This window comes from Poecilia mexicana, unplaced genomic scaffold (genome assembly GCF_051168715.1).
Source record: "Poecilia mexicana isolate PSO_F unplaced genomic scaffold, ASM5116871v1 scaffold_9, whole genome shotgun sequence".
NCBI lineage: Eukaryota > Metazoa > Chordata > Actinopteri > Cyprinodontiformes > Poeciliidae > Poecilia > Poecilia mexicana.
The window spans coordinates 2,293,993-2,317,099 of NW_028263378.1; the positions used below are offsets into that span (position 1 = coordinate 2,293,993).

The following is a 23,107-nucleotide window of genomic DNA, read 5'->3' on the forward strand; positions in this document are numbered from 1 at the left end:
GACTCCAGGAATTCATCTCTGAGCCACTCCTGAGTTTTTATGTACTCTGAACCTTCCTGTCAGTCTGACGGACCGAGCTTCCGCAGTTTCGAGGAGGAGTTCTTTAGAAGATTCACCAACAGAGATTCTGCTGCAGTCATTTGGTTGCAGACTGTTTATTATTGCTCCACTGAGAACCATTAAAGATGTTTTATCTCACCAAGTCACTTCCTGTTTTCTACCCCGACACTCGGGTATCTGTCAACATACCAATGAACGTCACTGAGTTTGGTATTTATTTAGTTTTGTTAAAGTCATTTTTTCTCATTTCATCAGAGTAACATTGTTCTTTCCCTTCTGTCCAAACTGAAAACCTGATCCCAGTTTGGAAGTTTCTGGAAAACCTTAGTTTTTTCGTTGTTCATTGTGGTGAATTACAACTTGATCTGCCGCGGTTTGGCTTTAGGATGTGTTCACACCAGGAAAATCCTTTGGTTCGCTCGTTTGGGCCGAACCAAACGGACTTCATTTTATTTGTTTGGTGCAGTTTGCTTTCACATTGTGCCGTTTGGAAGCAGACTATGATTTATAAATAAAGGGTGATGATCTTTGCTCCTATTGGACGGAGCACAGACCCAGAGAAAACAAACTTTGGAAGTTGTGCGTTTTGCATCTTTGCTTTCACATTTGTGCTGCTGCTAAAACTGTAAAATCGTCATGAATGACACTTTATACAACATTGGTTTACAAAGGGATTTTTGTCATTTTTCAACGCTGTTGGAAAAACCTGTTGCAAGCTGAATGAGACGAGATGCAGCAGAAAACAGCAGATCAGGTTCAACTCCAGTTCAGTCAGTACGTGCAGCGTCAGCGACAACGAAGAGCTTAGTTTTACCACGCGGCCCAGCAACGGCAGCTCGTGAAGTCCAAAAAGACTTGGATGGGATCGATTCTGGTCTGTATTCACATCGCAGGCGAACAGCACCAGAATTCATTTTGGAACGAGACCAAATCAAAACGTGGGTCTCGGTCCGCATCAGAGCTGGTTTGACTGTTTTCACACCTGCACAAAAAATCTGGACCAGCGAGGGAAATGAACAACTAAATGTATTATTATTATTATTATTATTATTATTATTATTATTATTAAATTCCTGGGCAGAGTGTCGGTTTGCTGCGTCTCCAAACTTCTCCTCTTAAACATTTCTGCTGAAATCGTCTTGTCTTCTTTGCTCTAAGTTTTCAGATTGGTTCTGCTGGTCCAGGTTGGTGTTTCATGTGAAGCTTCATGGGTTTTTGGCAGAGCTCAGGTCTGTTTACTGCCTTTATTTCCTCTCTTCTTATTTGAAAAGTTTCTCAACTCCAGACTTGGGACTGTAAAAAAACTTGTAAAAGTTATGATATATGCCCTTCACGTTTGTTTATAATGTGACTGAACACCATGTTGTCAGATGACTTCTGAAGAAGAAAGAAAATAAAGTGAAAACTTTCCTCTATCGAACTTTTTGCCTTAGGAAAAGTTCATCAAGTGCAATTCCAAATTTTCTCCTGTTTCATTTTCTAACCTACGTCTTTGAGTGGCTCTGCGTGACTTTGTGGTTCTGTTCACTTGAAAAACAAAATTTCCAGCAGTTTTCCTGACCCAGCTCATTGTCTAGTTGCTTAACATCGGCTGCCTCTGTATTTCCTCATCTTCTTTGCAGACAGAGGAACTGCGTCACTTCACAGGTTGAACATCCGCTGGCTCCGATCCAGCAGGATTCCCACTGCAGAGCTGCACGAACCGTCACCCTGATGGGTTTGGCTCTCATGTAGATAACAAAATAAACATTTAAATAAACAACAACACAATAACTGAGCTAGTAATTTGCATTTTTATATTCCAGAATGTGTATGTGAGAGAAGAAAACTGCAAACAAAATCATGTATTTTCCTTTTCGTGAAGTGAGTTCATAAAAATGAACAACAACTAATGTGAGGGTCATAAATACTGGCAGGAAAAACAACAACTACACCTGCCAATCATAGTCAGTTAAATGCTACATAGCCATAAAATACAAGCTACTGCATCATTATCAAACATTAACACGAGTAAATTATTAAACTTTTACAAAGGAGAAGAATCTCAGTTTTATGACTTTATGACTGTTGCGTCAGTATTTCCTGTCACTGGTGAAATATTTGAGCTGTGCGGCTTCGGAGCTGATCTCCACCTCTGGGTTCAGCTCTGTGACAACAGGACTTCACACACGGCTGTAAATAGATCAGCTTTTACTTCTCTGTGCTCTTACTCACTGTTTTTCATATAAATATCCATTCAGTATTTATAGGTGCAACAGATGAAAAATAATTATTAAGATCAGCACACTGGTTATTGAGAAAATAAAATTATAAAACGGTTCACAGTGGAGATATTCACTGATTTAAAAACATCCATAAAGCACAGCAGAGAAATCTGGATTATTTTTGCCATAAATGAAGGTTTGGTAGAATAACCTACAGCTTAAACCTTTGTGGTTGTTTCTGTGGTTCTGGTTGTGTGTTTGAAATAAATAATACATTTAATTTAATTGTATGTTTTGTCTATATTCACTTTTTACATTTTGGATATTCATGCTATGTTATTCAAATTTCTTTATTTTTTCTGTTTGCTTTCTTTTTATTTTCTTTTTTCTCTTCTATTCTCCCCTTTTTCCTTTTCGCCTTCATTTTTTCCCGTACTCCTCTTTTCTTCTTCTTGATACTTTTTATTTTCCATGAATTCAAGCTGCCAAGTGAACATTATTGTAACTTTTTGTTGGTTCCATAAAAAGTTCTCCATGTTTCATATCTGATAAAGACGTTGTATCCAAACAGAGTTTCAGGATATAAACATCGTCATCAGAGGAGAGAGGAGTTTCCTGTAAAACGTAGCAGTAAGTGAGTCAGACAAATGATCAAACAAATGATAAATGTGTTTCAGGTGACGCATGGAGAGTCAAAATGCTTTTAGTGACAAACCTGCAGGCGGGGGACTGAGTCCACAGAGCTCTGAGGGTCAGCGGGGGTCAACCTGAATCACTGCGCTCATTTTATAAACCCAACACAGATACAAGCTGCAGAACCAGCAGCGCCGCAGCGACCGATGCTGCAAACGAAACACTGAAGGCACCAACAGGACATGACATCATTATCAGGCTGACATTTTTCTGTTAGATTCAGAATTTCTGAATCTGGGGTTTCCATGAGGCCTGTCGCAACAAATCAGTTAAATGCATGAATAATTTATTATGATCATAAAGTCTTCAGTTTGATGCTTTGGTCTCAACTGGCCATTTTTTAAGGACAGTTTTGTTTGCAGACTTCAAAATTCATTTTCTTTGTTGTTTTTGTTTTCATTCATTTATTTTGAATATTTAAAATGTCGTCCAGTTCCAGGCTTAAACGTTCATTAGAATTTAAAGTTTATTGATCTTTGAGAATGTGTTTTTTATTATTAGGACAATATATTACTTGTAAATTGTCTCAAAACAACAATATTATCATCTATCACAATAACGTCTGGGACAATTTATCATCCAGTAAAACGTGTTATTGTGTCAGACAGACCCATAATAAAGGGCAACAGACATAAATCCTCTAAACAGGATTTAGAGGATTTGTCTATCCTCTAAATAGACAAATATAAATATATATAAATATGATAAATATATGTAATATATTTATCATATATTGTGATAAATCAATATATTTAACATTCACTTTTTGACTTGAATTACTGAGATGAAATGAGTGTCACCAGCAATAAAACACACCGAGTAATTATCTAATCATTTTATGCAGTTTCAGTTAAAAACTTTAAATTCAAAAATATCTGTCGTCATGAGTCAAACTCAAGGTTCGAGGGCCAAATCTGGCCCGCCGCAGCTTTTTCTGTGGCCCCTCTGTTTCCTTATTTTAACAAAACTGCAAAACAAAATCAACAGATCCCCACTTTTTTCTGATTTTATTGAGAATATTTCTCAAAATTAGTCTAATAAGTCGGGTTTAAATAACTGCTGCCTCAGCCTGATGTCAGGTTTTACTCTGTGATTCATATGGTGATGAATAAAAAGTCACATTTAACATCATATGTTTTACTCAAATAGACATTTCTTACAAATATTAATAAATTAGCGCCACAAAATCTATGATTTTGATTACAAAAACCACAAAAACAATCAGGAAATCCTGGAGGGACAAATATTTATTAATATGTTAACAGTTTAACGGGTTTTATCAATGCATCCTGGCAGAACCGGCCCTTTAAGAACAGTCAGATTTTTTATATGGCCCAAAATGAAACACGCCTGCCGTAGAACATAAACTGTTTAAGACTTTAATCTTATATAAAATGAACCAGACAAACGTTCAGTCTGACGTCTGACTGGGTCACGTTAAGGAAGAAAACCTGGAATATCTGGACAGTCAACATCAAATCAAACAAAAGAAGGGGAAATTTTTGATTTGTCTCAAGCCACCATAACGTGATGATGTGTCTGTGGCAGGTTTAACCACCCAGGCGTGGTGCAACCACCTGCTGCTATTGATCCTGCATGAATCACACATTTAATTGCTGCTGTAATGTAACAGATCCTGTTGGCACTGGGAAATTTGTTTCTACGTAGCAGTTTCGCACTTTCACATCTTCCTGAAAGTTCAGGACAAATAAGGAAGCAAGAATTCACAGAGGTGACGCAAAGCAGCTGCTGGAGATGTAAAATCTCTCACATGGCAAAGTGCAAAGAGTGTGAGCAACAACGAGGGATTTTTTTCAGCTTTTCACACATCTTCAAACTCCAGCGCCTACAGACACTAAATAAAGAAACAACTTTGACTAATAAGTCTGTGTACAGTGGAATATACCATGGTAATAAATACTATAATAAACAATAAGTCAGAAATTCTTTGGTTGAGTTTTGACCTCCTGCTGTTACTCATGTAGTTACTTCAACGCGGCGTACTGCTGTGTCTCTGCGTCACTAAATGAGTAATAATGACCAAAAACAGAAGTTAAATAAGAAAAAGGAAAAAAACAACAATTGGCCAAAAACATCAAAGATAAACTACGAGTAAAAAAGTTGGATGATGAAAGAATCTGAATTTTATACCACAAGAACAATATGGGTCAATATGACTTTTTATGTTTGCTTTTCTACTTTCTTCTTTATTCATAATTAGCTTTAGTTTCTGTTTCTACGTTTGACCAGCCTTTCTTAATATTTGTGTATATTTTAGGTTCATTTTGAGAGCTCTCCCTCAGCCTGCCTTCTGCTCCCCTCACAGCTGCACCTTGTTATGCCTCCAATCGGATCTTTTCATGACAGTCTGAGCAGCAGATCAGATTTTTACAAATGCGACCCGATTCTCTTGGATGTGGTTCTAAATCCGATTCATATCTGATCTTTTTAAACATGACGTGTCTGTACGGCCAGGTCGCATCCATCCGACCTGAACGTCACTATTCTGCGTCCTGATACGTGAAAACAGGAAGAAAACCAATAACCATGGCGGACGGTAATCCAGATTGATTTGTTAATGTGCTGGTTTTAAAATCGTAAGATACGCTCCACCGTTAGCATCCGTGATTACGTCCACAAACACTGAGCGCGCTCGCTACATGTGACGTTACAGCGCCCTCTACTGCACATGTGGGATACTTTGTTCACATTAGGAGATCATACAAGTCGCACATGTTTGGAAATGTGAACAACCACAGAAAAAAGCATGGAGGCCTGCAGAGTGAACGCAGCTGAAGTAAATGATACATGAACATAAAGACAGGTTGAGCTTCAGAGCAGCAGAGCGTTTGAGGTCACCACACACCTCCACTGGCAGCTGTCCTTGTTTTTTTGCATCCTGACATTTTAAAATGTCAGTGGAGTTTAAAAGATGGAAAAAGACTGGAAGGAAAAGAGTAAAACTCTGGAAACAGACGCAGCTAAATGTGCAAAATTTGGCAACATTTTCACAAACACTAGCTTGTAACGTCAGATGAGGATGAAGAAACAGGAACAGCAAATTCAATTGTGGGCCGTTGCATCATTTAATATTTTTATGATGTTACATAATCGTCAGAAGAAAGATGCCACAGGTCCAGAGATAGGGTTACTCACTGACTGAACATTATTAGAATCAATGTAATGATTTTGGTGCAGAGCTGCTTTTAATGAAACGTCCCCTGAACGATGATTACAACTTAACTGAAATGGATCACTCATCTCCTCTGGTTCTGGTTCTGCTCTGCACCCAGAACCAGAACCAAACATGGAGAAATGACATTCAGCTTATATGCACCTCAAGTCTGGAACAAAAACTGCAGATCATCCGAAACACTGAGTTCCCAAACCGCCCTGGTTGGAGCTGCGTTTGAAACATGAAACATGAAACATGAAAAATGAAACATGAAACATGAAACATGAAACATGAAAAATGAAAAATGAAACATGAAACATGAAACATGAAAAATGAAACATGAAACATGAAAAATGAAAAATGAAAAATGAAAAATGAAACATGAAACATGAAACATGAAAAATGAAACATGAAACATGAAACATGAAAAATGAAACATGAAACATGAAACATGAAACATGAAACATGAAAAATGAAACATGAAACATGAAACATGAAAAATGAAACATGAAACATGAAACATGAAACATGAAAAATGAAACATGAAAAATGAAAAATGAAACATGAAAAATGAAACATGAAACATGAAAAATGAAACATGAAACATGAAAAATGAAACATGAAAAATGAAACATGAAACATGAAAAATGAAACATGAAAAATGAAACATGAAACATGAAAAATGAAACATGAAAAATGAAACATGAAACATGAAAAATGAAACATGAAAAATGAAACATGAAACATGAAACATGAAAAATGAAAAATGAAAAATGAAAAATGAAACATGAAACATGAAACATGAAAAATGAAACATGAAACATGAAAAATGAAACATGAAACATGAAACATGAAACATGAAACATGAAAAATGAAACATGAAACATGAAACATGAAAAATGAAACATGAAACATGAAACATGAAACATGAAAAATGAAACATGAAAAATGAAAAATGAAACATGAAAAATGAAACATGAAACATGAAAAATGAAACATGAAACATGAAAAATGAAACATGAAAAATGAAACATGAAACATGAAAAATGAAACATGAAAAATGAAACATGAAACATGAAACATGAAACAACATGTTTGATGTAACGATGACTTTGATCTTGACTCTTGACAAAATGTAACTTGTTTGTTTACTAGTTTTATAATATGATTTTTTTATGGTGTAAATCACTTTGAACTGCCTTGATGCTGAAATGTGCTACAAATAAACTTGATTGATTGATTGATTGATTGATTGATTGATTGATTGATTGATTGATTGATTGATTGATTGATTGATTGATTGATTGATTGAAATACTAAATTTTACCAAGTATTTTGGTTGAGTTTCTCAAATATCTTAGTACACTTGAAATAAAATAAAACTAAGTGACTTTTCAGTAAAATACAGCCGTTTGTTTCCAGTCAATAATTCCCCATTATGGATTGAAAATTACTAATTCCATTGGCAGATTATTACACTTCTAACAAGACATTTTTACCGTTTACTGAGAGAAATAACCTGCCTGGTAATTTTTCAACAATATTAAGGAAATATTGATTTCTTGCTGAAAAGTCAGTTTTGTCTTATTTTATTTGGTAAGATTTTATGTTTTTGCAATGCAGGCAGTAATCCTGTGATAAAGTCGCAGAGACCACCCAGCTCAGGTGTAAGTTTATGTTTCTTTAAAGCTACATTTAAAGAATATAACAGCCAACTGCCATGGTGAGGCTAACGGCTGACCGACCCAGAGGTGAGAACTGACAGTGAGGTTGCATTGCTGTCCGGATTTGGCTGAAATCTGGGTTTGTAATCCGAGCCGCACTTGGAGGGTGTCGGTTCCTGTGAGGGAAGTTTGTTACAACAGCAGACATGTAACGACACATGTCCAAACTAACAGCAGTCATGATAACGGTTGGTTTCTGTCGTGGCATCAGAAAGGCGGTTTCATCACATCCTGTTTACACACCTTCCTTTGCTGCTTTGTTTTGCGTCTGCAGTTGAACTGGTGGAGTTGCTTTCTCAGAAAAAATTCCCAGTGATGACACATGTTGCGCCTCACCTCTGGGAGTTTTTCTGGGTTCGTATTTCACCCACTTCCTACAGCAGCTGCATCTCATTTCCTCTAGGCGAGGTGTGTCTGGAGGCTGCTTCATCACATGTTGCTGCAGTTACCATCAGTGTGAAGAGAAAACAGGAAATATTATTCTTATTTTGTACTTCATAGTGTCTTGGCGAGAACTCTTAGTGTTCAACAATTTACCAGCACACAAGCAGAAAGTAAAAGAAAACAAGTGATGAAAGAGTAGCAGGAAAGAACCCAAACATGTAGACAAACCACAGGCTGGGATTTGAAACCAGAACCTTCCTGCTGCAAGGCAGCAGTAACATTGTTAAACAGAAAATAAAAACCAAAAAAATAACTATATAATAAATGATATAATCATGAAAACTGGCATTTTGTGTTAAGATGTAGTGATTTTCTGAGTGTGATTAAAGTAAAACTGGACATCACAATAAAATATGTTTCCGTCTGTGGTTATCCTGAAATGAGAATCCAAAGGACTCAGATGGAGCAAAAATAAAACAAAAATTAAATTTACTTAATTTCCAAGTGAAGAACATATTTCACCAGGCTGCTGCTCTCTTTTAAAAATCCTCCAACATAACAGTAAAAAAACACACACACACACACACACACACACACACACACACACACACACACACACACGCACACACGCACACACACACACACACACACACATTTTAGCTTCTTTTTTGTTTGACAATTTTTAAAAAAAAAAATCTGTTGTGAGTTTTACTGACCTGAGTTTAGATTTAAATCAGTTTAGAGCCTGATAAGAAAATCATTATTGTTCAAAGTTACTCCTGCTTTGCTGTTGAAGTGATTTAAACCATGAATACTTCAACATTGTGAGGAGGCAGCATCTGGATCAAACTTCAGAAAACTGCAAAACAGTCGAAGCACTGAGTTCCTTTAAAAACCTACAAGGTTAGAGATGCTTTTAAACATAATAGATGGAACATTTAATAACATATTTAATGTAAATGGATGTTTCTTCTCAAATTGGAGACTGTTTGATGTTGTTATGATGTAAAACACTTTGATCTCTTTTTGCTGAAATGTACAGATATTCTTAATTGATTCATTAATTGACTGAAGGAAAACCACAAACATATAGAGGAAAAACATCTCAGGTTTAATAGTAACGCTCTTCATCCTCAAACTCAATAAGACATCAATTATAAAACAATATTTACACACTTTTCTGTCTTTTTCAACAGAAGGTATAAAGCATAACCAGTTTCCTCAAATATCAGCCGTTCCATTTATATGAAAAATAAATTCAACATAATTACAGACATTCTTAAAAAACACCCACTTATGAATACATTCACAGATTAACATGAAACCAGAATGTGAAGCAGGTGTGGCGGGCAGAGACAGCGGGAGGTCAGGTCCCAGCAGCCTGTTGGGTTTGATGAATTCACCATGAAAACCTTCCAGCAGCTTCCAGCGCTGCGGCCGAAGCACAGAGTCATGGTTCGGCCTCAGAGCCGCGCTGATGAAATGATGGCCAGTAAGTGTTTTGTAAGCGTGTCGCAACTGCAGCTGAGCAAGTCATTTAGGTAAATTCCTCAAATTTTTGAAAATACTACATTGATTGCTAAAGTGGTTTTATATTTAACAACAGAAGAGGATTGTTTTTTCTCTTCTTGCTCAGATTATGACAAGTGTGAAAACTGAAATGTGACTGGATGAAGCCAGTTTGTACTGCTATATATATATATATATATATATATATATATATATATATATATATATATATATATATATATATATATATATATATATATATATATATATATATATATATATATATATATATATATATATATATATATATATATGTCTCAGGCAATGGGGAACAGAGGACGAGGTGCTGGAGGAACCATCATGGGAGGACAAGCCCCTACATGGGATGTACCACCGACAAATAACTGAAGTGGCTGATATCAGGAAATCCTACCAATGGCTGGAGAAAGCTAGACTCAAAGACAGCACGGAGGCCCTCATCCTGGCCGCCCAGGAACAGGCCCTAAACACCAGAGCAATAGAAGCTCAGATCTACCACACCAGACAAGACCCAAGGTGTAGGTTGTGCAAGGAGGCCTCTGAGACAGTCCAGCACATAAAAGCAGGGTGCAAGATGCTGGCAGGGAAAGCGTACATGGAACGACATAACCAAGTGGCGGGCATAGTGTACAGGAACATCTGTGCAGAATATGGACTGGAAGCCCCGAGGTCAAAATGGGGGACACCCCCAAAGGTGGTGGAGAATGACCGAGCTAAGATCCTGTGGGACTTCCAGATCCAGACAGACAAGATGGTAATGGCGAACCAACCGGACATTGTGGTGGTGGATAAAGAACAGAGGAAAGCCGTTGTGGTGGATGTAGCAATACCAAGTGACCACAACATCAGGAAAAAGGAGCATGAGAAACTGGAGAAATACCAGGGCCTCAGAGAGGAACTGGAGAAGGCCTGGAAGGTGAAGACCACAGTGGTGCCTGTGGTCATCGGGGCCCTCGGGGCAGTCACCCCCAAACTGGAGCAGTGGCTCAAACAGATCCCAGGAACAACATCAGACATCTCAGTCCAGAAATGTGCAGTTCTAGGCACAGCCAAGATACTGCGCAGAACCCTCAAGCTCCCAGGCCTCTGGTAGAGGACCCGAGCTCAGAGGATGAAAGAGACCACCCACGGAGGGTGAGAGGGGAATTTTTTATATATATATATATATATACAGGAACTGGAGCTTGTTTCTACAAGCTGCAGCATGTAACGTTTATGAAAATATATCTTTTTACATATTTGTTGTTATGAGACAGATAACCTGTGAAGAGATTCAGTTGCTCTTCCTTCTCCTATTGTTAACTAGAAACAACCAATCAGAGCCAGGAGGCGGGTCTTAACGCTGTCAATCACCCTTCCTTGCTCTCTGCTATGTTGCAGCTTAGCATAGCCGGTCATAAATGCTAAGGCTAGTTAGCATGCCCGCCGATTGTAGCGGATAAACCATAAACATTTAGCAGCGACTATATGAGGTTGATTGACAGCGCTAAGACCCTCCTCCAGGCTCTGATTGATTGTTTTTGTGCATTTCCTCAGAAAGCATGGTAATGCAGAGAGGACATCAATAGATTATCTGTTTTAATAACAAACTGTCACGAAATGACAGTTTTAACAAATATGTAAAAAACATATTCTTTATTAAAGTTACCTACTGCAGCTTTAATGCTAACGCCGTTAGCTTTATCCACTTCAACCCTGAACAGGAGACAGTTATGACCCTTTATGTTGACATGGAGTTAAATAGTTTCATCAAATTTTAAAACCATGCTTCTGAACAGTAATAAAACACATTCAACAATGTAATTGTACAGATTTTTAACAAGTTTCACAAGCTCAAAACTAAATGCACGGTTACCAAATTTAATAGCAAAAATATACAGCTTAATTACTGAAATCAACTTGAATAGAACATTACAAAATTATTTGAGGAACACAAGCTCAGTTACAAAATTATTAAAGCCTTCAGTTTAGAAAGAAACTCAGAAATATAAAACACAAAAGATGCACATAACTATTCTCAGACTGGAGCTAGAAAGCAAACTAAAGTTTTTTAAGGCACAGGAATCCAAAGCTCCTGAACAGCAAAGTTAACAAGCAAAAACAGCTGCCAGAAAAGTTTTAGAGCAGGAATTTATGAGTTGAGTCGTGTTTTAATGCTGTGAAAAGCAGCATTTCTATCTGAAATAAAAGGAAGACCAAAGATGCTGCAATTTATCAACTGTACAAGCAATTATTTTAAAGATTTTTTTTAAGTAAACACGGTGTATATATTGTAATAATATTTACGTGTATCAGCCACCATTATCACTTGAACTTCAGAAGCTAACTGTAAACACCAGGAGGAAAGAGCAGCTGATTAAAAAATGTGATCCGTGACATGCTAAGCAACGTTAGCTTAGCCTAATGATCCCTTCTGCTGATCTTCTCGTTCATTCACGTCTCTATTCTAGTTCTAGATCTCACACAGCCAACCAGGCAGCAAAAATATACTAAAAACATGTCTGATGGAGAAAGAACTGCTGGCTACAAAGACAAAACAGCAACTAGAGAGCTAAGCTACCATTAGCAGGCAGTTTATATGGTTAGCTCAACATGCGTTTAGCTAAGAGTTGAGAACTCTCATGCAAACATGAAAACTCTTGAATTGCTATAAAGTTTGTGTGTCTAAGATGTTTTAGGTGATTAAAATTATCTTTAACACAGAGTCTGTGCAAAGCAGCTGTTAGCATGGAGCTAACAGCTTGTTAGTTAAGCAGTTAGCTTAAAAGCTGCAGTCTGAGTCTCAAACCAACATAATGTTGCTTCTGAAGCTCAGATATGGGAATGAAAAGACATCAGAACAGAACATTCTAGTTGTAAATTAGAAAACCAGCTGGATTTACTAATTGTTGTGGCGCTAACTGAATTTAGCAAGATAAGCTAATAATATATTTCTCTCCCCCTTATGCATTCAAACACAAAAGGACTGTACTAATGTTTCATAGCATTATGTGTGCTTCTGGTTTAATGAGATAAAGTAAAAGTGGTAGTAAATATAAGGTTGTTTTATTGGTTGTTTCTGTTATTTAGTTTTTAATTCAGTTTTTTGTGTCAGGTTTGTTTTGGGAAACTGCAACAATTACATATTTCTTTCTTAGCATAGTATTGATATTAAGACAGCCAGCAGCATCTTTGGGAAAATCATTTGCAGCTGATTTTAGAAACCGTCTTCTGAAACAAACATTTTGAATCACGCTAGCTAAAACAGGAAGGCACCATATAAGGATGATGGAAATCTCCCAGAGAAATCACAGAATGATTTGTTTTCTTGACAAAATAAGCAAAGGAAATTTGGAAATAATTCAATTGGGTGTGGTGGCTAATCAGCCACAAAGGAAAGAGGTTAGAGAAAGTTATTTGCTACGAAATGATCTAAGAGCTTCACGGAGATAAACACAGAAAAGCCAGATTTCTCTTCACCTGCATAGAAAAACAACTTTTATCCCAGGATAATAAAGTGATTTGAATCTGTGACAACAAAAACACAGTGAAAACAACAACATGGTTCATGTCATGGCTAAGACTGCTAGCTTGAGTAAAGTCAAGCTGTGGAGGTGGGGATGGGTGATGCTTGTCAGAACATTTTGACACCTGATAGTCAGTAGACTCTGTTCGACTGAGGTCCAAAAACTGCAACATTTTTCCATTTTCAGCTGCTGTGGTTCTTTCTCACTGCACTGAGACAAACACAAACCCTTTGAGCAACATGTTCCCCTCCTGGCCTGTGGGGGCGCTGCACCACGAACCACTGAAGGAAGCGACACACAAACCACTGAAGACACTGAGCACAACTTCTTTTTCAAGAAATGTAAACAAATATGGAGTGGCGTCACATTTTAGCCGTTGGAGGATTTCTTTTGTATTTGGTAAAAAAAACATGAGTTATTTCTCCTGGTAGCGCTAGACTTGCGTGTTTGTTTTGGGTGTATTTACCCAGAATGCCCTGCTCTGTGGTCCGCTTCCTGCTTTTGGATCGGTATCCGGACCGATTGCCGTTCATTTATGCATTCGAACTGCACCAGCGTTCACTTCAACAAACTGAGACCGAGGTTTGAAGGCAGACCAGAGTTTATGTGGAGAAATGAGATTTGCAGAATCACACACACAAAGTCGTTAAAAAAGAACTTTGACTGATAACACCCACAGGCAACAACACAAGCCAGACTGGAGAATCTGCACAACAGGAGCTAATTTCAGTGCTTGGTTTAGTTTTTGTTACAAGGGATCAAAATGGCCCCTTTAATCGCTATGTGGGACAGAGTTGCTGGGTTTTCAAGCTAAAGTAAACACCACATGTATAACATTAGTTCTGATTCTACAATAATGATCATGTTTAGGAGAGTGTGACTTTTAGCTGCTTCCATTCACCACTGTATTTTTTTACAGTACATAAAGTGGGAAATTCTGGGGTTTCTGTAGTTTGTGAAAAGGGCTGTAAAGATAGTGAAAACCGGATCTGAAATTATATTTTAGTATTTCAGCTCAGAATGCTTTTAAATTCCTAGGCAGGGTGTCGGTCGGGTAGGTATCCAAAATACTCTCATTTTACCTGGTTTTTTCATCTTCAATAAACTAACAACTCTTCGGTTTATGTGCAGAGATTCAAACTGGAGTCTTTAACGCTTCTTTTGTCTTAGGTAGAAAGTGATATATATATATATATATATTACTCTAAACACAAAATGCAAAATCTGCGTTTTTTTCTTTCTTACATATTTCTTCAGCTTTGGACGTAAACATTCACAGAACTGTCTGATCTGAATGCAGTTAAAAACAAAAAGTTATAAAAATGCCCTTCAGCAGGCAGCTCAGGTCCAGGTCATGTTGATGAAAATCACTTTGAACTTTCACAGAAATCAATTTCAGAATGAAACCGGTTACATAAGAGGGACTCAAACTATTTCTTCACGTAAACTCCAGCCGGTCCTCAGCATTGCGTCATGTGTTGCTGCTGCAGCAGAGCCTGACGTTTACTCAGTTACCAAGTACTATAAGGAATTTTTACTGTTCTTCCCTTGTGACACAAAAATCCAAATGTAAACAAAATTAGACACAGGAAGTTTTAAAACCACAGAACATTTCCCACTGAACACAAAACAGAGAAATGCCTTGGTTTCAGATGCGAACTGAAAATGCAAGGAAAAGCGTTCTGTAGTTCCTCTTTGGGGCAGAAAGAGTCGATTTTCGGTTGACTTTACATTCATGATGATCAAGAGGAAAAGTTTCACTTGATAGTGGGAAAATAAAGCGGAGCAAAAAGAAACAAAGATGAGGAAAAAAAGCAAAAAACTTCTTTATCAGCAGAAAATGTGAACCGCATAAAGAATGTTTAGGAAAACTTCAAGACATCACAGAAAAAAATCCATCACAAGAAATGTAATTATATCAGTTTTATGATTGATTCTCCTGTTAAAATCTCTTTGGAAGTTACAGTAAAATATAACTGGAGTGTACGCAGCTCAAATTGAAAAAAAAAAAATAAAGCACTGATGATAATAAATGTACAGAACAGTCGAACATGAAAGTGACACAATGCAGCTGAGTGTTTCAACTTCGTGGTTCCATATAATCATCCCACATTCCTCGATCTAAAAACAAAAAAATCCCAAACAATAAATGCAAATCATTGCAAAAAAATTACATTTGTTGCGCCTCATCGGCAAAAATATATACAAGTATTAAAGTAAATAAATAAAGTCTCTGATTTCTTTAAAGTATTTTCTTAGGAGGTGACGCAGCATCCCTCTTTTGGTTTATGATCCCACCGAGCGATCCCCGTTTTTGGTCTCTCACACACACACACGCACGCACACACCTTCTCACTCACACACACATGTATACAAAAATCAAAAGAAAAGTCCCGGGCTCGTTCCAAAAGAAGGAGTGGGTTCGGTAAGTCTCTTAGCTCTCAGGCCTCCTCCTCTCTGTGAAAACCGGCACCTGATTTCTGTGGATTTGGCCTGAATTCAGCTTTAAAACAAAATAATTAAAGATTTCACAGAGACAAGAGCAGCCACGGTTAACGTACCCTACACATTTCATAAAACATTCATTTCACTTATGTTGATTGTCTTAATCAGAATACAGACTGGTTGTCAATCAGCGTGAATCTCTTCACAACTTCAGGATATAAAGGCTCTTGGTTAGTCACCGGAAACAAAAAAACTAACCGAGGATGAACCTCCCATCGCAGCTCCTCCGACGTTGCAGAGAAAACAAAAAGTTCATCAATAAATATGCGACTAGAAATCTCTATGGAACATATATTACTTTGTCTGAACTCCGACGGATCCTCTCTGTCTTCTGGATGCTGATTGGAGGAGGTGGATCGGACTGCTACACATGCTGCAACGCCATTGGTTCACGGCTCTCTGACACGGGATTGGTGGAGGCAGGAGGGCGGAGTCTCCCTGAGTCTCTGAACTGGAAGCAACGCGGAAACCGAGGAGGAAGCTGAATGTGCCAGCGGTGGCCATGACGGCGGCCATGACGGCAGCCATGACGCCAGCCATGACGGCGGCCATGATGGCGGCCATGACGGGATAAAAAGGTTAACTTCCTGGTCTCCACAGACAGCCGCTGGGTGTTCAGCCTGCTTGCATGGCTGTGGCAAAATACACTTTTGGTGGGTTTTCTTCACGATGAGCCAAAACTTTACAGCAGAAATCCACAAAACAAATTTATTCCGAACCGATCGGCTAAAACCGCAATAAAACAGGGAAATTTACATTTTATTCAAGGTGCTTCATAGAAAAATGACTTTTTGAGGAGATTACAGACTTCAACTGCATCCACACTGAAAAAACTAAATATTATCAAGTATTTTTTAGTGTATTTTATAGTGGAAATATCTTAGCATTCTTGAAATACAATAAATTAACTTACAAATAACTTTTCAGCAACAAATAGGAGCGTGCTTTTTGTTAATGAATACTTAATATTGACAAAAAATTACAAGTTCCACTGGGAAAATATTTCACTTAAAATGTTTTGTTATTAGTGAAATAATCTGCCAATGGAACAAGTACTCTTTAAAAATAAATATTAAGGAATTATGAACTTAAACCAAGCTCCTATATTGTGCTGAAAAGTTACTTTCAAGTTAATGTATTTAATTTCAGGTGTACTAAGATATTTGCACTAGAAAATAGACTAAAACTTACTTGGTATAAGTTTGTTTTTGCAGTGCTAATAAATTCTGATGCTGATTTGATGGATGTTACAGCTTTAGATATGAAATCACACAATTTCACTGATATTAGTTCAGCATAAAATAACTAAAGAGATCCAGATATTTTACCTTAGTTCACATGACAAGAGACAAAAATAACTTAATTTTAGGAGCTTAATTTTAGTAAATAATTCCTTAATCCTGATTAAAGAAAAGAAATACTCGTTCCACTGGCAGATTATTTTATTTATGGGGGAAACGTCTTGTTATAAGTCAAAACAATCTGCCAGGGCAACTAGTATTTTTCATGAATATTAAGGAATTATTGACTAATAATAGGCTCCTTTATATTCAAAACTACAAAAGAAAAGTAAGTTTTTTGTGATTTTGAGGGCAAATAAATCCTGATGCTGATTTACAGCATTAAATATAAAATCTAACAGGTATTATCTTAGGTTTCTGGGTGTGTCTAACTTCTCTTTCTTGCTGAATTATTGATATAAAACTCTTATATTGTCAATATGAAAGAACTAAAACGATGCAGATCAAGAGTTTTAAGTGGTTGTAATGTTTTGGCTCATCAGTGTTTGTTTGGTATTTTGAATTCCCGCATATTTACATGATATGCGCGCATGGCTTGTCTCTGGGACTTTTGGTGCTGACAGCGCCCCCCCCTGGAAGGGAGGGGAAGCTCGGGGTCAGACGCTGTTGTCCAGCTGGTTGTGATGGTGGTTCGCCGTCGGTGCCGCCGCCGTCTGCTCGTTCAGCAGCAGCAGCAGCGTCTTCTCGTCCGGGCCGTTCTCCGTCAGGGCGGAGTCTGCTTCCAGGTCCAAGATGGCTGCCGAGGGCGACGTCTCCTCCTGGGAGTAGTGAGAGCTCTCTGGGGACTGAGGCGTGCTGTCCAGGCGAGACGCAATCAGGCCGTTCTGGTACTGCGAACGCGTGATCTGAGGGAGATTCAGGGAAAAAACACATTAATGTTTTCATAAATGCTTCAAAGTTTAACTTTGTCAATAAATGTAATAAAAACTAGGAATGCACCGATCCACTTTTTCTCTTCTGATACCGATTCAAATCAATCAGGTTTATTAGTATAGCACATTTCAGCAACAGTCATAAAAAAACACATTACTATACAGTCAACAATTAAGAAAACCAGAAAAATTCATATTTTATTACACATCAAATATGTTTCCTGCATTAAGACTTTTTATGGTTGAAAAGCCATAATAAATGTTTTTTAGACCATTTATTACTGATCAAAAGCAACTAACTCATTTAAAGAAAGTCAGTGTTTCAGCTGTTTTGCTGTTTTATAAAAATTTGTTCCAGATTTGTGATGCATAGAAGCTGAATGCTGCTTTTCCATGTTTGGTTCTGGGGATGCAGAGCAGAACCAGAACCCGATTTCGGTCGGAGAACGTAGATATTTACTGATAGATCAGTGAACGTGTAGCCTTCCTCTGATTTGTTGGCCGTTCTGGACCCACCTTGACGAACTGCAGGTCGGTGAGCGCCCGGACGTTGAAGTCGGGGGTGTAGTGATGCGAAGCCATGCTGCTGTTGAGCTGGCTGTTGCTCCCGCTGACGGCCAGGGAGTCGGTCCGGTCCGCCCCGCTCAGAGACGCCGTCCGGTTCAACCCGCTGAGGTGGGACGGCGAGCGAAACTCTACTAACAACACAACAGAAACTCTGTTAAATCAGCTCCGGATCAACATTTCAACACAGAAACGTTTAATTTGACCGGCAGACACTTTAAAACCGGTTCAGACTGGGTTCATAACTACTGCACTGCAAAAACACTAAATCTTACCAAGCATCTTTAGTCTCGCTTCTAGTGCAAATATCCACGTCCACTAGAAATAACACAAAATTAACTCTTCAGCTAGATGCAGGAGTTTGTTTTGAGTCAATAGTTCCTTAACCTTGATGAAAAAGATCTAATTCCACTGGCAGATTATCTCACTTATTACAAGACATTTTTCCCATGTTAGAAGAGAAATAATCCGCCAATAGAGCTAGGACTTTTTAATCAAAACAAGTTCCCATATTTCTCTGAAAAGTTGCTTGTGAGTTCATTTTGTCTTATTTCTACAGTTTACTAAGATTCATTAGAAACTGGACAAAACTACTTGGTGAGATTCTGAGTTTTTGCAGTGTAGTTCAAAGATGCGATGCAGGTTAGGACTGATGAGTAACTATGAGGAAACAAAGTGTTAAGAATGCAGGAAACGGCAACAGAAACCATCAAACAACCATAAACACATCTGGATGAGGGGGTGCAGAGGAAGCAAACGTTTGTTTACTCAAACTTTATGCCACCAGTCAGTGGCGCAGAAAACTTTCCATCTAAAGTGACTCTAAAGTCAGGAACTTACATCAGCCACACGTCACAATTTCTTCAAAGTAAAGCAGATTAAATCTGTTTTTAATTCATCATGTTGGGATTTATCTGCCATGAAACAAAGATAAGTTACACAACGCTTTAGTTTCCAAACTCCAAACCAAATAAAAATGTGAAATAAATGCATCAAGCAGCAGAAATTTGATTAATATTTCATAACACATTAATGATTAAATAAATCTTTAATCCTTAAAATGGGACATAATCCCCACTCTGCTCCAGGTAAAGACGTGTAAAAAAAGCCTTAAAACATTCATTTTATGCAGTTTAGTTGTTAAATTAAAAAAAAAAAGTATGCGGAAAAAATCTGGTGTGAAGAAATCCCAAAAACACAGGACTTTTACCGGCTGGATTTCAGAGTTTCAGTTTGCACAATCCGCCCGGCTGATCCTGGATCTACTTTATACACGCTAAGCTAACTCTACACACGCTAAGCTAGTTTTACATATTTCTAAGTTAGCATTTAGAGCCAACTTCCTGGAAAAGGAGCGTAGCTTCCTGCCAGAATCCATCAGGTTTTTATTTAGATACGAGATATGTAAAATTTGACTGGTGCAAATTATGTGGAAGATATTTTAAAAGCAAACACACGAGAAATAATACAAACCTAACTTTTCAGCAAGATGTAGGCTCCTGTTTTACGTTAATAATGAAACAGTTCCAGTTCCACTGGCAGATAAATTTATTTATAACGACAAAATTTGACCATGTTATAAGTCAAATAATCTGCCAGTGGAACTAGAACTTTTTTATCAATACTGAGAAAAGATTTACTTAAAACAAGCTCCTACATCTCACTGATAAAACTAACTTAAAAGCAACTTGTCTTATTTCAAATCTAACTGGACAATTTCTAGAAGTGTGTTTTTGACAAGTCAAAATTTCTTGTAAGGTGAATGATGGAGATTTCTTGAACATTTTTTAATCTGGACGACTTTTCTAGTTCAGATATCTTTGTGGCATTTTTTGAGTATTTTGTCCAGAACAGCCAACGCCATATTTTATTAAAGATTAAACCAGAAAAAAACAAACAAAAAAACAAACACATAAATGATCTTACAAAAGTACAGATAATAAAAGTCCCTTTTATAAAGGCTTGGCTTAAATTATGGCTTCATTCATGATGACAATGTACACATATGTAAACCATTGGACATGTACAGTGAACTTAAACAGGTCTTTGAACAGAGCGTGCAATATAAGCAGTTGGACAACAGCCACCAACTGTTTGGACAGCCCGCAGCATCACAAGGGAGATTTATGTGCCATTTCTTAGTTCAGATAAATAAAAATGTCCTCTTGAAAATATCTTAAATTGTAAATGCAGACATTTTTAATTCAGAACAGACAACATGTATTTGTTTCTAGTCAAAACTCCTGTTTAAATCCAGTTTGCCATGCACAGTGCTACTGTTAGCTGCAGTATTTCAGCCATATTATGAGCTTTGGAGACAACATGACTGTGCATTTAAAGTCATTAAAAATTCAAAGAAATGCTGATTACTTTGGAACATTTTCTATAGTTTGATTTATTTTAAGTAGATTATAAGATTATTACTTATTAGAATGAAACATTTTGAAGCACCTAAATGAAACACAGAGTTTCCCGATTTTTTAAGAAGCTGCAATAAAACATAATCTTATTTTTTGGCTTTTTATACATCTTTACCAGGAGTGGCAATATGCATGTAGCTTTGTAAACTGAGATGACGAAATTAAACAACTTATTCATCCAAACAACCATTAGAGTCCAAACATATCAGTTGAAATAAATTAAAGATAAGGAAAATCATAACCAATGTCTTTCAGGCAGTCAGTGTGTTTCTAAAGAAAATGACTCAAATGAATCGCTAACAATATTTAATTGGAATATTGAGTAACAAACAGTTTATCACAGTTTCTATCTGTCAGTGGATGATGCTTGAAACCCATTCTCCTCACACACACACACACACACACACACACACACACGCACACACACACGCACACACACACACACTGATCCGTTCACCCAGTGCATTATGATGATGATTACCGGTTGGTGTGAGTCGTCCAGCAGGGGGCCTCAGTGAGTCATAGGAAACTGTTTTACCTGGACACGTCAACCACGTTAGTTTATCAGGAATGAACCGGGACATTCATCCCGGTTTTCCACAGCTAGTTTCACAGTTAGTGGTTAGATTAGACTGGATTAGCAAACTCATCTTATTGGGAGGAGATTCTGGTAATCCAGCAGGAGATTTTTCTTTCTGGTTAAACTCAGGAAACTGATTTATAACTCAAAGTAATGACAGAAAAATCACAAATATTCTCGTTAGCAGTTTTAAATTAGCCTCCCTTTTAGAGAGTAAAAGTGACAAAAATCAAGGGATTTTATTTTAATTTTCTAATTTTCTTGAAAATGCTTAAAAATACAAACAACTTATCTTGAATTGTTTTTATTAAAACAAGTATAATAAAAATTTAAAGTTCAATTCAAGATTAATTTAAACAGCAGTTTAAATTTAAAAGACCACTTATGATTTTAAAATATTTATGTTAATTAGCAGGAAAAAAATTATTGCATTTTCATTTGATTTTTAAACACAAAAATAAAAAACTACTGGTTACTTTAAAAAAGGCTTGTCAACATTATTGACATTATTATTAATAATAATAATGCTGTTATTGATTATTATTAAATTTATTAAAGGTACAAATTCAGATTTGTTCAGAAGTCTCAGTGCATTGGTTGATTTGGCTTTTTATTATTTTACTTTTTCAAATTTAGTTTGTAAAACTGAAAGATAAATAAAAAAAGAACTACAATATAGGTAAAGACTTCTCTGTGTTCTGAAAAAACAAATTAATAAAAAAAACAAAGTTTTGTATTTCATCTCAGGAAAGATGAAATGAAACAAAATCTTTGATTTATTGGTGGGAAAAAATGCATATTTTCCTTTTTTTTGATGAATTAATTATTTTAAAAACATTTTTAAAAATGTATGTTATATTTAACTTTGGTATGCACCTAAAGCTGAACGGTGACATTTAGCAAATAGAATCTTGGATAAGAAAGGAAAGTAAAACATTTCTGACGTTATTTTGTCATTTTTCTCTCGTTTCCAGCCCATCTGCTGTTAAAACCTGCTGAAAAATCTCCAACTGGATCTCTAAGAATTACAGTCAATAACATCAGGAAGCCAGTTTCTGTTTGAGTTAGTGTTTTTAAAATGGAGCGGATCGCAGAATTGACCCAATTCCAAATAAAAACCTTTCAACAAACCATCTTCTTTCATAACTACAACATTTATGTGAACACATTTGGAACTGGGTGGAGCTTTAGAGACAAAAACTAAATCCTACAGCAGAAATCCTGAAAGTCTCTAAACTATCATTAAATGAATAAATGAAAGAAACACGTTCATAAAGAAATAATCAGTCAACTGGAAGAAGATCCATCTAGAAGCGGCTCGATGGTTTTATTCCTGGAGGGAAATCAGTCGTCATGTCGTCCCTCTAAAACAAACTGATATTTTGGCAAACAATCTGACCAACAGTCCTGAAAACTGAGGAACTGTTCACGCGAAGCGGTAACCTGCTGAACAGTTCAGTTTCAAACAGATTTCATATCAGAGGCTGAATTATTCTCACACACACCACAGCTGGTTTTTAAGTGTCAAAGTGAGGTGGCGCTCTTGGGTTTGGTGTTGGTAAATGTTTGGG

The 23,107-nt window shown here is 37.0% G+C and overlaps 1 protein-coding gene across 2 annotated transcripts in view; it reads right to left on the reverse strand.

The window, feature by feature from the left end:
* Window positions 1–15,096: 15,096 nt before the first annotated feature.
* The window catches only part of cnnm4b (cyclin and CBS domain divalent metal cation transport mediator 4b), a 38,228-nt gene continuing 30,217 nt past the window's right edge, over window positions 15,097–23,107 (reverse strand). Inside the window, exons 6-7 of one of the 2 annotated variants that reach the window (XM_088008614.1) lie at window positions 18,489–18,667; window positions 15,097–17,945 (exon numbers count right to left, since the gene is read on the reverse strand). In XM_088008614.1, coding sequence (XP_087864740.1) covers window positions 17,697–17,945; window positions 18,489–18,667 — 428 coding nt within the window. In that variant the 3' untranslated portion in view covers window positions 15,097–17,696. Of the gene's footprint in view, window positions 17,946–18,488; window positions 18,671–23,107 lie in introns of both variants that reach the window. The other variant, XM_088008613.1, reaches the window with a different exon arrangement.